Raw genomic sequence first — 14,283 nt, 5'->3', positions numbered from 1 at the left:
AGGGAAACCTAGAATTTATTTATTTTTTCACACACAACGTGATTGTTTTTGATTTGAGTTTCTACTGAAAGGAGAAGTGAAGGATAATGCCTCTTTTAAGAAACAGATAGGTAGCCGTGTTGGTCTGCCATAGTCAAAATAAAAAAAATCCTTCCAGTAGCACCTTAAAGACCAACTAAGTTAGTTCTTGGTATGAGCTTTTGTGTGCATGCACACGAAAGCTCATACCAAGAACTAACTTAGTTGGTCTTTAAGGTGCTACTGGAAGGATTTTTTTTCTTTTAAGAAAGTGAAGGATAATGCCTCTTTTAAGACTTTTAATATTTTTAAGATGAAAATTAAAGATTCCACATGTCTCCTGATTTCTTAGGGAGTCTTTTTGTCGGTAGTCAAAGTTTTTTTGATCAGTCACTTTAACTGGTTGTTTGACCAAAGGCTGCAACTTTATCTCTTTCCCAGGGAAGACTCCATCTGGAGGATCCAGTATATGAAACAGGGAAAATCAATCAGTACCACCAGAACGCTTTCCTCTATCTACAGCCTTACTACACCACGGCAAAGAGCTCTGTGAAAGTCCGGCGGGTGCCAGGAGTGCTGCCTTGCAATCAGGAGCAGGAGATTCAAGTGGATTACAGCATTAAGGACAGTGATCTAGGCGAAGAAGGCAAAGCGAAAGGAATCCCCTTCTCTTATTATGTGAGCATCCTGGCTGAGGACAGAAGGGTTGGCAAGACAAAAAAGCAACAAGCCAAAACTAGCTGGCCAAAGAGAAAGGACAGGACTTCAGTTTTCACCCTTCCTGGTTCAATTCTTGGAGTGTTTTCCAGGAGTGTGGTAGTAGTAGTAGTAGTAGTAGTAGTAGTAGTAATAATAATTTGAATCATGCCCATCTGACTGGGTTGCCCCAGCCACTCTGGGTGGCTACCAGAATATATAAAAACATAGTAAAACATTAAACCTTAAAAAGTTTCCCTATACAGGGCTGCCTTCAGAAGTTTCCTAAATGTTATATATTTATGTATTTATTCATTCATTCATTCATTCATTCATTCATTCATTCCCTGCACATCTGATGGGCTTCCCCAGCCACTCTGGGTGGCTCCCAACAGAATATTAAAAAACCCGATAAAGCATCAAACATTAAAAGCTCCCCTAAACAGGGCTGCCTACAGATGTTTTCTAAAAGTCAGATAGTTGTTTATTTCCTTGACATCTGATGGGAGGGCATTCCACAGGGCGGGTACCACCACCAAGAAGGCCCTCTGCCTGGTTCCCTGTAACTTGGCTTCTCACAGCGAGGGAACCGCCAGAAGGCCCTCAGAGCTGGACCTCAGTGTCCGGGATGAACGATGGGGGTGGAGACGCTCCTTCAGGTATACTGGGCCGAGGCCATTTAGGTCCTTTCCTCTACTGCTTCCACACTAGTGCCCCAATGTCTATGGCATCAAAACATCTGCCGCCTGAGAAATATGTCTCTTAAGAGTGTCCCTTTCTGGATGTTTTCATTCTGTATATGCCTCTTCCTTCCCCAGGTGACTGGAAAGGGGAAAATCCTTATGCATGGACAAAAGAATGTGGGTAGCGATGGTGAAAGTAAGTCTATCTGTCAAATGCCTCCCCACTTTTGCAAGTTTGACTCGCTCACAACTGGGTATACATGTGGCACTGGGAAATAGTTAAATCAATCAATTTAAACTGCAAAAAGGAGGTAAGTGGGGGGATGGCCTGAAAATAATGGGGAAACTTCAAAAATTGTGTGAAAAGAGTGGGGGAAGTGGCTAGCAATCCCAAGAACCTTTGCAACTGCAATTCCACTAGTCTTTGCACCAACCTTTGAAGCCTGTGGAGAGTTGGAGTTTCAGAAAGGAGGTTTGGAAGACCAAAATTTTAATAAGAAAAGATAAAATTCACTTTAAAAACCATTGTAAACAATTAAAATTATTCTTTGTAGGATTGCAATAATACTTGTAGTTTAATGTTGAATTTCAAATTTTAAAATTTGGATAAATAGATGAGATGCAGGAGGAAAATGTTAATATAAGGACCCACAAAGGGGCGGAGGGAAGTTCAGGAGACTTTTCAGAATTCTCTTTTTATGTTAAATATATTTATTTTATTTTATTTTATTTTATTAAACTAAATAAAAATTTAAAGAGAGGGGGGGAGGTTTGAAGGGAGCGTTTGTGATAGAGTTTGGTGGATTTCTGTGACTTTTTGGCAGAGTTTGGCTTTTTAGATGGTGTCCCCGCTAGACTACAGTATTATAGGGACAATACCTGGGAATGTAAGTGGAGAGAAAAAAGAGTGAAGAAGGAGAAGTCTGGGGTTTGATGTGGATTAAGGAGTCATACTGATGACTGAATTCTCCACTCAGAAACCTTCCTCCCCTCTTTCAGGTCTGCAAGGAACCTTCTCCATTTTTTTGACCTTCACCTCCGACTTTGCACCACAACCATCCTTGGTCGTTTATTCTCTCTTCCACGATGGAGGCGCCATTGCAGACAAAGTCAGCTTTGAAGTGTCCATGTGCTTCAAAAACCAGGTGAGCTGCAAGGCATGATTCCTAGCGGCAGAGTACTGGCAAGAAGGAGAGTGTTAGAGTTAAATGCCTGAGTGGATTCAGAGTCAGAGAGACAGCAGAAATCGTTCCATCTAGCCTAGCAGATATTTTGCAGATGAGTTGTTTACTCTGGAATTATCACTCACTATTTATGAGACAGCCAAACGATGTCATCATCAGATTGTTGACCTTGAGACTGCCTGTGTATTTTAGACCATAGAAAATATCCCCGCCCCCTTTTCCCCAAGTCCAATATCTCTGATGTGTGGACTGTCAGAAGCAGAGTTGAGGCTCTTGACGCAAAGGGCAGCAAGCTGTTAGTTATTTAAGATATTGTTACTGTCTTTTTACTGCCAGGGAAGGGGAAGAGGTGCTTGTGGGAGGTACTATGTATCTTCTTGACTTGGGACACAATTTGCTTCCTCGGGCAGTAAAATGGCTTGAACCAGTCCTAGGAAAACCCAATAAGTAAACATAGGAATCGGCTATAGAGCTGCAAATAAAACGTTTTAAGTGTGTTGAAAAGTTCATTATACAAATGTGACACTAGATGGCGATGGTGAGCTATGGTAAATTCAATATACTTTTCAAAACTTTTTTTAAAAAAGCATTTTCACAACATTTTTAATATATGTCTAGATTCCACCACAGCCTGTTATGCATCTGTTAGTCGCTACTGATGGGGAAGCTTGCTAGTGTTTATTTTGGGTGGAGTTTGTCACACGTGTGGTGACATTTTGGTGGTTAGCCTCTAAAACCACACCCCTATTTCCAGTTGCTCCTCACCTGAGCACAAAGGAGCCATTTTGCTTCCAGTGGCACCTCCAGTACAAAAGGAGGGGGGGGACTATTCCCACTGGCTGCCTCAAAGGACTCAGTATGTCCCAGGTTCAGTTCCCGGAATCTCCAGTTAAGGTCAGGAGAGACGACTACCTTAAAACTCAGGAGGCCCACTGCCAGTCAGTGCTGAACCAGATAGATCCAGTGGTGTAACTTACCATAAGGCAGCTTCCTGTATTCATGTACCTGATTCAGAGGAGATTTTCTCTCAAGATCTGCAAACCGTAAACATGAGAGATTATCTGAGAGGCAGTAATCCCAGTCCATACATCTGGCACACACACACACCCTTGATATTGAGGTCTTGCACAAGACATCTTTATCACTTCTGCACTCTTGTGCAAGACCTCTGGATTATTTTTTAATGAAAAACAAAGGGTAGCTCTGTTTTTTAATCCCTTCTTTGATAGCAGAGCTGATCTGAGTGTCCTATGACATTACAATTTCCTGCTTTCCTTTGTGTGAAGGGACAAAAGCCACAGCCCAGGTACATTCCATCAAGACCCACTTACTGGTGTGGATGGCAAGCAGCAGAATTGAATGTCATCAGACATGACTGGGGGGAAATAACCGGAATATGTGGGTGTGACGTTAACATATGAGCGTGCTGGAGGTGAAATAGTTAAACAGCTTAACCAATCAGAACCCAGGGGGGTGGAGTCAGATGGACTATAAAACCAGCTCTGGAAGGGGCAAAGGGGGGAGCTTGTTGGGAGTTGGGTGGTTGGTTGGAGTGGGAGTGAATTGGGATAGAGTCTGTGGGCAGGTTGAGTTAGTGTAGCGAAATAAGCTGAGTCAGGAACAGTTAGGGGCTAGGAAGACAAGTAAATATCTAAGAGGTGGTTTAGTGAGTGAGAGCAGGTAGCGGAAGTTATAGGTCTGGATAGGCACCCCATGAAAGTAATTGACTGATACCGTTTATGAAACCACATGCTTGTTAAACTGCAATAAATAAACAGAAGTTTATGTTCCAATTTAACCCTGACTGGACTCAGTATTGTACCAGGTAGGGCCTGGGTGGTGGTAGTGAGAAATCAAGTGGTGGCACAGGGATCAATAGACAGTGAAACGTCCAGGGACCCTGTGTGATCGCCACAGGAAAGTGGCTCTCATGCGCCAATCACGTACCCAGAAAATGGGGGGGGGGGAGATCCGAGGTACCCCTTTGCAAGTACACCGCTGCCTTGAAGCACATGGAAACTTGATTTTAAATTTTTTTTTAAAGGCAGGGCAGGGTAAGGTTTTTGAAAAGTGGTGCTCAGGTCAGATGATTTATATCCTCCCCTCTCCCACCCACACATGTGTGTCATATCCACTAGTGTGGACAGAACATAGCAGGGTATGCAGACTCACAAAGTACGATACCCCCAGCTGTGTGGAAAGTCAGTTGCAATTCCCCATGTCTCATATAGTGGAAGAGCAATGGTGTTAGGAGCTACCATCATGATTGGAAGAAATATGATTTGGGACTAATACACACACACACACACACACACACACACACACAAGCAAGGAAGGAAGTAGCTGGGGCTGCCATACGTCTGGATTTTCCCAGATACATTTGGGAATTGGGTTCTGAAAATGGCGTCCGGGCGGATTTTTGGGAAATTGGCAAAATGTCTGGGATATCTTGGACGAATGGCAAGTAGGGTGATTAAAAATAAAAAAAGATTTAAAAATTTAAAAAGCCTAAAAACTTAATGGGGGGAAAGAGATGTTTTCCCCCAAAAGCTCAATAACTTTGTCCGGATTTTCACTTTTGGGAATATGGCAAACCTAAAGTAGCACTGTAGAAAATTAAGAGTTATTAAAGGGAGCTTATTGGGGGCAGGGAGATCTCCTGACTTCAGGGACCTCCCAGAGGTGCATTTTCCATGTGAGTAAACAGTAAAAATAGTCTATCCAGTCTTAATCTGTTAGTAAATGTTATATCTTCTTCTTCTTCTTCTTCTTCTTCTTCTTTATTTATTTATCTCATGCCTTTTTTCCAGACTGGAACTCAAGATGGCTTACACAAATTAAAACAACACAGATAAAACACACAGAGCTAAAAAGATATAAAGGATAATTGTGAAAAAGATATTAAACTCTCATAGAATTAAAATAATATACAAATTAAATACATATAGTTAACACAATGTTTAAAGGTCAGAGAAAGTTTCATGCATCAGTGCCACAACTGAGTCAGACAGATGTTTTCTGGGTTGCCCATTCTAAAATATGATTGTCTGCTTGGTAAATACTTGTCTATGGTTTTATGCCCCCTGCTTTGTTTTGGCACTTCTGATTCTGAGCATTCACTTCTGCAGGTCAGCCTGGGGTTATCTCAGCAGCAGGAGCTTCCCGGAACAAGCATCAACCTTGAACTGAAGGCAACACCTGGGTCACTGTGTGCCATTCGGGCTGTGGACCAAAGTGTCTTGCTCCTCAGGAATGACAGAGACTTCACCAACACAACCGTAAGGCAGAGCGAGAATGAATGAAAATGAGATATGATGGGCAGGGCTGGGCACTTATGCACTGTACATGTACTCCCGTTACACACAGAGAGACTCACTAACATAATTGCCATTCATAATAAAAGGGTGAACTGTTCACAGGATGAGAGAATAAACTTCTTAAGAAAACAGCTGCTGAATTTTCCACCCCAGTTCCTGGGCATTTGTGCATCAGGTTCGTTTGAGAGGAGCACAGAGAAAGGCGTTCTTCAGAAATTTTCTCAAGTTTCCCAAGAGCATTTTCCTAGCCATGGCGGTCTTTCTCCCCAAAGTCCTTTTCTGGGCAATAACATATCACTTGCTAATGCATTCTCTTGCTTAATTTGAAAAAAACTTCACTTGCACCCACTTGCTTTCCCCCCTGTAGATGGCTGGAAAATAAGTGTCTGTGTATTATTTTGATGTAGTGCATCGATTTCTTCTTGGGCAGCCTTTCTCCATAAATGAGCATTTGCTGAATTTCTTTGCAATCAGAGGATTCATGAGGCTGCATTGCCCTTGCAGTGTAGGACAATCTTACTACAGTGGTGCCCCGCAAGACGAAATTAATTCGTTCCACAAGTTTTGTCGTCTAGCAAATTTTTCGTCTTGCGAATCACAAAATCCCATAGGAATGCATTGAAAATCAATTAATGCGTTCCTATGGTCAAAAAAAGTCCAAACAAAGCCAAATTTGGTACAACAACAGTTTATTAACTGCTCTTTAAAGTCACACATACTGTAAAGAGCAGTTCAAAAATTGAAGGGAAAATAAATTAACTTTATAAACAAAACATGTCTTTGTTTTTAGACAAAGGAAACAAAGTCGCGAGACGTTTTCGTCTTGCGAAGCAAGCCCATAGGGAAATTCGTCTTGCGAGGCAAATCGAAAACGGAAAAACCTTTCGTCTAGTGAGTTTTTTGTCTTGCGAGGCATTCGTCTTGCGAGGTACCACTGTAGTGGAATGCCATTACTAGCGCTTGTCGGGATGCTGTCAGCGGCTCCCAGCTGGCTGGCCCAGGAAAGTATAAAGACAAGGAAAAGTTTCTTACTGTCCATTTTTATTTCAATCTTTACAGAGAGAGGCTATAGAACCCAGCCTCTCGCATAATGGCGTTGTCTCAAGTGAATCTCCACCCCTCATCTCTCCCACTTCCTCATTCGTCACTTCTACGGGTGCTGCTACATGTCCTCTGTCTTTGAGCTCTTTGCTCTCCTACTTTTAAGGCTTGCCGGGTTCTGGGAGTTGGAGGGTCTAGAATGCTTTCTAGTGACAACGTGTCAGCCAGCAGCCCCTCTGATTCTGCCTCCTCCTCCTCCTCCTCCTCCTCCTCTCCCATTATTTCCCAACTTTCCCCCTCATCTGCCTCTGAGTTGTGACCTCCTGCAAACCACTATTGTAAATCTATACTGTCTTCCTCTTCCTCCTCCCTGGAAGGGTCAAGATGGGGAGGTGGTCTCCACCATTCCTCCTCTGCCCAGTCCCCGACAGCGCCTGGTATCCAGATTTGAAACTACATCAGTATCCTCATCACATTCAGAGTTTGGCATTTCCCCATCCCGCTGTCCTTCGACCCCTTCATCATTACCGTTGCTAGGAGTTTGCAGATCTACTCCTTCTCCTTTCTCATCTCCAGATCTACGTGGTGTAACTTTGGAAATTGAATTTGGTTATTCAGTTGTAAGTTTTGGGAAATATATGAGAACTTGTGATTTATTCTCTGATGGTTTAGAATCGTCAGATATAGATCCTTTCATATCTACCCTCAGCAACTTAATTCACATCCTTTTGCTTGACACGCCATGTGTTCCTTTCCAGGTATATGACAGGTTCTACTTCCTAGGAGGGTATCCTTATCAAGTCACCGAGTACGATCACTGCAATGGACTAGGACCAATCGGCGACCCTATGCCACTGGCACGAAGCAAGCGCTACAGCTGGAGGCCCTGGTTTGATGATGGTGGGGTAGACTTCTTCAGTTTCCTCAAAGTAAGTGCCCTTTATTATGCAGTTTTCAACTGGAATAGGGGAGTTAGTGTAGAAGAGGCACTGAACAGCATTCAGGGATTCCCAGATCCAGATTAAATTTAAGAAAAACCAAGCTGGCATTTTGATGATGAACCTGTGTGAAAATGGCACGCGCCAGCTGTTGAGCTTGCCCAGCACTCCCTTTTGGAAACAACCCATTTTTCATTTCATATGCCTTTAAGAAATCGTGTGTGTCTCTAACCCTAGAGAAGGGGAGAAGGAGGGAGGAAAGGAAGACATGAGTGCTGTATGGATAGATGGAAGAAGGTATAAAAAAGCTGGCACCATTGACCTGCACAACTAATGCGATTCCTTTCCTTGGTCTCTCTCACCACTGACAGGTTATGGGGCTGAAAGTCTTGTCAAACAACAAAATTAAGAAGCCAGCAACATGCAGGCACCACTACTCTCCCTATGGCATGGTCGCTTCAAGTAAGGAGGTTTCCAATTCCAGATTATTGGTGTATGTATCTGTGCTTACCATGTTGAAGGTGGTTTAACACTAGGGCTTAGCCACATTTCTCTTTTGGCCCACTCTTTCAAGGCAGAAGTCTAAGCATTTCTGTTTTGTTGGAGCAGGGTTGCTTGGAGGAGGTTTGCAGTCAGGGAGTAGACCGGCCCTCGCATCTGAATCCCGTCCTTGGTCGTCAGACGCAGACATTGATGCTCAAGTCCGTCAGAACTTCCCTGAGACCTGGATCTGGAAGCTGTACAATGTTGAGTAAGTTTTGATTAATTCCTGATTAATTCCTGCCTGGGGGGCAGGGAGGGGCAGCTCTGTTAGGATATAGTTCCATTCCACCTTAAAAGGGTACAGGCATGACTGTTGTGTGTCACCTGCCTGTTTACTTCCAGCACAGATCTTGCTAGGAACTTCCGTTTGTATATTGCTTTTGTGTTACTGCTGTTTTGCTGGAGACGAAGGGAAGCAGACATGTTTTCCTCTGTTCCTGAACTATGCTGAATAAAATGCTGTACAGTGGTACCTCGGGTTACATACGCTTCAGGTTACAAACATTTCAGGTTACAGACTCCGCTAACCCAGAAATAGTACCTCAGGTTAAGAACTTTGCTTCAGGATGAGAACAGAAATCGTGCTCCGGAGGCACAGTGGCAGCAGGAGGCCCCATTAGCTAAAGTGGTGCTTCAGGTTAAGAACAATTTCAGGTTAAGAATGGACCTCCGGAGCAAATTAAATACTTAACCTGAGGTACCACTGTACATTACGCTTCCACATTTCTCTGTCCGCCTCTTCTGCTGTGAGAAGATTTACACACTCTGCTGATAGAGCATGCACGGGTCTCTAAATGTATCTGAGGCTCGTGTCACTGATTGATGCTGTTCCAAGGGAGACCGTCTGCCGGCTGGTAGCTGGAGCCGCCTGGGGCCTGCCTGATGCCCCCGTCTCCCCGGCAGTATCCCAACAAGCTCCACCCCCCAATCAATTAAAATCAATAAAATACATAGCAAACTGAGGTTCTGCCCCCCCCCAAGACCTGCCCCCACAACAAAAATCCTGGCTACGTCCATGTTCCTGAGATGGACTCCTCCCAGATCTTGTGTTTAAATTACCATATTTTTTGCTCTATAAGACGCAGCCGACCATAAGACGCGCCTAGTTTTTAGATGAGGAAAACAAGAAACAAGAAAGCAACGCAAAGCCTCTTGAGCGAAGAGGCAGGAGCGCTCCTGCTGCTCTCAAGAGGCTCTGTGTGGCTATCCCTGAAGCCAGAAGAGCAAGAGGTATTGGTGCGCACCAATCCCTCTCGCTGTTCTGGCTTCTGGGATAGCTGTGCAGCCTGCATTCGCTCCATAAGATGCACACACATTTCCCCTTACTTCTTAGGAGGGGAAAAGTGTGTCTTATAGAGCAAAAAATACGGTACATTTCTCCCAGTTTTAAGTGAAATAAATATGGCAACACTAACAGCAGCCAAATATATCATGCAATACTGGGATTTCTACTCGCATTTCTATTCCATGGTACATGCTCATGGTCAGTGCTTTTTTTCTAAAAAAATGTTTAGGGTTACTCTCATTTTGACTCAAGAAAATCACCATTTTCTAGTTCAAATTGGGGGAAATAAATACAGTAAATGGACAAAAGTACAAAGATGCACAAAATGTTTAGGGGTATGCATACCCCTGCGTCTCCCCAGAAAAAAAGCACTGCTCGTGGTACATATCAGGAAGGAAGAAGAAAATACGAAGGTGACACTCATTCTTCTTGCAGCTTGTCCTAACTCCAGAAAATACTAAGGCCTTACATGACGCTAAATGTGCAGCGGCCAACCACATTTGAGGTTTTTGGTTTGCTTGTTTATTTAATAGAAAGCATGGAGGGACTCGGTTTTTATTGGGACTGAATGCATGGGGAGGTTTTATCCTTCCCTTCCCCTATTACCAAATGCAGCTAAGGGAACTTTTGCAAGGGGCTTGATCCAGATTGGGGTTCTGCTGCAGCCCAGGATCCAGACCAGCCTCTCTGCCCCTGCTATTTCCATTCAGGTGTTGTGAATGGGAACACTTCATTCAAATAGCTGGAGAGGGAGGGGTAAAGGGTTAAATCATCCACTCTCACCCACTTTGTCCTCCCATGCCAGGTTCCTGACCTTGCTACAAAAGCCATTCATGCAAACACATCAAGTTTGGCAACGATTTTAGACTGCCCTTCAGTAAGACGGAACCTGATAAAAGGGCAACTTAACATTCAGTGCAAAGAAAAACGTATTTGCCTGGAACCAAAAAGTCAGTACAGCTGGTACTTCCAAATAGGTATACCTGGGGTGGACAGGGGTTGCCACCATATCAGTGTCCACCTCCCACCTGTGAGGTTACCCATAATTTGTCAAGGCCAGCCCTACCAGGTAAAGGGAGGTGGTACATTACAAGGTGGCAGGTTTTGGGATACCCCAAAAAGGAAGTGCATTGTCACCGATTCAATTTATCATTATATTTGACCTTCCTGAATGACAGGTGCCATTATTTGCCTCAAGCATCAAAAGGCCTTATGCGATCTCTGGTCGTGTTCATCTAAGGGCCAAATTACATGGACTTTGACCATGTGCCCAGCTGCTTTTCTTCAACCCCCCAGAGTGGTGAAATGAGGAGGCTTCAGCCTAGGACTTGCCGATCAGAAGGTTGGCGGTTCAAATCCCTGCTCCTGCCAATCTAGCAGTTTGAAAGCAAGTCCGAGTGCAAGTAGATAAATAGGTACCCCTCCAGCGGGAAGGTAAATGGGCGTTTCCATGCACCACTCTGGTTCACCAGAAGCGGCTTAGTCATGCTGGCCACATGACCCAGAAGCGGTACGCCGGCTCCCTCGACCAATAAAGCGAGATGAGCGCCACAACCCCAGAGTTGGTCACAACTGGACCTGATGGTCAGGGGTCAGCATGGAAGAAGCAATTTAGTTTTTCCTTTGGACAATCATGTTTTTGTTTGTTTCAATTATGCAAACAATAATGCAAATAAGTTGACACGTCTTACACTATTCCCCAAACATGTCAACAGTAAAAAGCAAGCAAACAAACAGATAGATAAATACATACCGTATTGGCTGGAATATAAGCCTCACTTTCCCCCCAAATTCCAACCTTGAAAAGTTAAAGTACGGCTTATATTTATGACCTTACAGTATGCCGCCAGGAGCGCAGGGCAAACAATGCCAGGAGCGCAACAAAATGGCGGCGCCCCACGCATAGTCCCCCATCCTCTCCCCCAAGGCCGGGAAGGGGGGGAGAGAGTGCGAGGAAGGGGAAAGGCCGCTGGCAATGCAGAATGGCTCCCCCCCCCCCAAGCATGCAGCCAGGAGCAGCGAGGAATGGAATGGCTTATATTCAGGTCTTTTTTTCTTTTTTTCCTCCCCCCCCCTCCAATTTTGAAGGTGTGGCTTATATTTGGGCCAATACGGTATTAACCAAACGTGGGCATGCACTTTTGAAATGCACAACCTCTGTTGGGGCGGGGGGGGGGGCGGGGAGAAATCTCCCTTTTGCAAGGCAAACTGCCATCTCCTGCCCTCACTTCCCACATTCTTTTTAGTCCTTCAGGTGAGAAGTCAGTGGCGCTCACAGTTCCGGACACCATCACTGAATGGAAAGTCAGTATGTTCTGCGCCTCCCAAAGCAGTGGGTTGGGTATTTCCCCGCCGGCAAGGCTGACGGTCTTTAAGCCTTTCTTTGTGGACGTCACCCTTCCCTATTCCGTGGTTCGTGGAGAGTCATTTCCAATGATCGCCACCGTCTTCAATTATTTGAAACATTGCATGTGGGTAAGGAAGATCTTCACTAACTCCCCATGCTCTAAGAATTCAATTCCTTGTTAAGTAGAGCAGGTGTATCGCCTCTTTTAAGTCAGAGGGTTGACCAGGTGCCTCAGTGATAGGAGGGAGGGCAAGGGATGTGCAAGAGTTTACAGTAGCCCAGACATACTATTTACCAATTTTGATAGCTGTTTTGGGATTTATAAAAAAAAAATATTAACAAAGCAAAACTAGATACAGGTATCGTTTTCATCTAAACCAAAAAGCTAACGAATGAACGAACAAATTATAAAAATGCTAATAGATACAATGTATATACACACACACATAAATATATTATGGTATAAGCTGTTGTGGACTTCAAAAAATATTCTGAGTATTTGGAATTCCACATTTTAAACTCACTTAACTTATTGATTTTGCTCACCTCCTTCAGCCAGCTACCAGAACTCTCAACCTAACCTACAGTAGCTCACATGACTCTCAAAATATGATGTATAAGACCGCTGCAAAGAGGGAGTTAGTGCTTGTGTTATTGGCATCAAATTTTGATTCCTTTGCTTTCACGGGTTAAATAGTAAAGAAAAGCACAGAATCAATATTTCTCCTAATTGTTGAGTTTTAAAACGAAAATAAAACCTTCTCTCACTATCCTGTGTTCTGTCCCAATATCAAAATCACTGAGATAACAAACATCATTTCAGGGCGCCCTAAACCTGTTCTTGGGGGTTCTCCTGATCCTCTGGATCTGATTTGTGGAGGGTGGGGGCGGAGAGGGGAAGAGGGTGTTAAGTCGCATTGTACAAGCTGAAGTCATTCTGTTTAGGGTCTTGGGTATTGCAGGCATGTGCCCTGGTAAACTTGCTCCAATTGCACCATTATAATCCAGCCGTGAGCAGAATCCGGAGTAAAACGTCCTTCCCTCTTTCCTTTCCTTACTTTTGCATAGGTCCAGGTTATCCTGTCCAAGTCTGAAGATTATCAGGTGCAGCCGTGCAAGGACTGTGAATACACAAGTTGCTTATGTGCTGGTGAAGCGAAGACTTACTCCTGGAATGTGAAGGCCTCTAAACTGGGTGAGGTGGCCTAAGGAGAGATGGGCAGAGAGAAGATGAATGTACCTGGTCATAATGGAGTTCCACCTTAAGCAATATCCCCATCTCCTTTCTGTATGGCAACCATTATCCCTTCCCACAGTCTGAGCCATTCCATCTGTGCATCTGTCACTAGGCTACATTCTGGAACTCAGAATTCCTGCATCCCTTATCTAGAACTCCTTTGCAAAATCTGATGCTGGAGGAGGGGGATGAAGAATCAGCTCAGCTACAATAGCACCTGGGTTTCTGGGTGTTAATAGTTTGTTGCAATTGGGGACTTCCTCCTTGATTCTAACAGTTGTAACTTGGAAGTCGAATGGAATCCATTCTGGAAGTCCATTCCACTTCCAAAACTTTCGGAAACCAAAGTGCGGCTTCTGATTAGCTGCAGGAAGCTCCTGCAGCCAATCGGGAGCCAATTGGAAGCCCCATCAGATGTTTGGGTTCAGTCAGAACACTCACTTCTGGGATCCAGGATACAACTGTGTTTGTTGATGTTCTGTGCCTCTCGCCCAGTGGCACAACAAAAGTACTGAATGGGGGAACAGGACAAATCCCTCAACAATCAGTGTGAGATGACAACTACTTTGCAACTGGGTTGTAATGGCCAAGCCCAACCAGGGCTTAATCTAGACGCATCAAAGAGGCGATTCAGTTAAACACGTTGCAAACTTCATACAGGGAAATCCTGTTGGCAGAAAATGGGACTCCATAGCTCCATCTGGTGTCACAGTGTTATAACACATGTAAAATGCTTTGTCTTGACCAATGTAGCTGATTCCCAGATTCCTGTTGTGTAGAGCAGCTGGGACTCAGCTATACAGCTGCAAGCAAAACGTTTTAAATGTATTGTAAAGTGCAATATACAAAGGTGACACTAAATGGCAACAGTGAGCTATGCAACAGTCAATGTATCTTTCAAAACTTTTTTTTTTTAAAAAAAGTTTCACAGTGTTTTTTATATGTGTGTAGATTCCACCTAGGGGTCTGGTTCTGTCAGTCTTATTTTGATAGA

General features: G+C 44.0%; 1 protein-coding gene across 2 annotated transcripts in view; it reads left to right on the top strand.

The window, feature by feature from the left end:
- The window catches only part of A2ML1 (alpha-2-macroglobulin like 1), a 52,431-nt gene that overhangs the window by 14,744 nt on the left and 23,404 nt on the right, over positions 1-14,283 (top strand). For both annotated transcript variants that reach the window (XM_082204551.1, XM_082204550.1), the window contains exons 12-20: positions 460-696; positions 1,533-1,593; positions 2,397-2,542; positions 5,710-5,859; positions 7,698-7,868; positions 8,249-8,339; positions 8,487-8,628; positions 11,952-12,180; positions 13,121-13,247. In XM_082204551.1, coding sequence (XP_082060677.1) covers positions 460-696; positions 1,533-1,593; positions 2,397-2,542; positions 5,710-5,859; positions 7,698-7,868; positions 8,249-8,339; positions 8,487-8,628; positions 11,952-12,180; positions 13,121-13,247 — 1,354 coding nt within the window. The remainder of the gene's footprint in view (positions 1-459; positions 697-1,532; positions 1,594-2,396; positions 2,543-5,709; positions 5,860-7,697; positions 7,869-8,248; positions 8,340-8,486; positions 8,629-11,951; positions 12,181-13,120; positions 13,248-14,283) is intronic.

This window comes from Podarcis vaucheri (assembly GCF_965113315.1).
Source record: "Podarcis vaucheri genome assembly, chromosome: 17".
Classification (NCBI taxonomy): domain Eukaryota; kingdom Metazoa; phylum Chordata; class Lepidosauria; order Squamata; family Lacertidae; genus Podarcis; species Podarcis vaucheri.
This window is presented reverse-complemented; position numbering and strand designations above follow the sequence as displayed.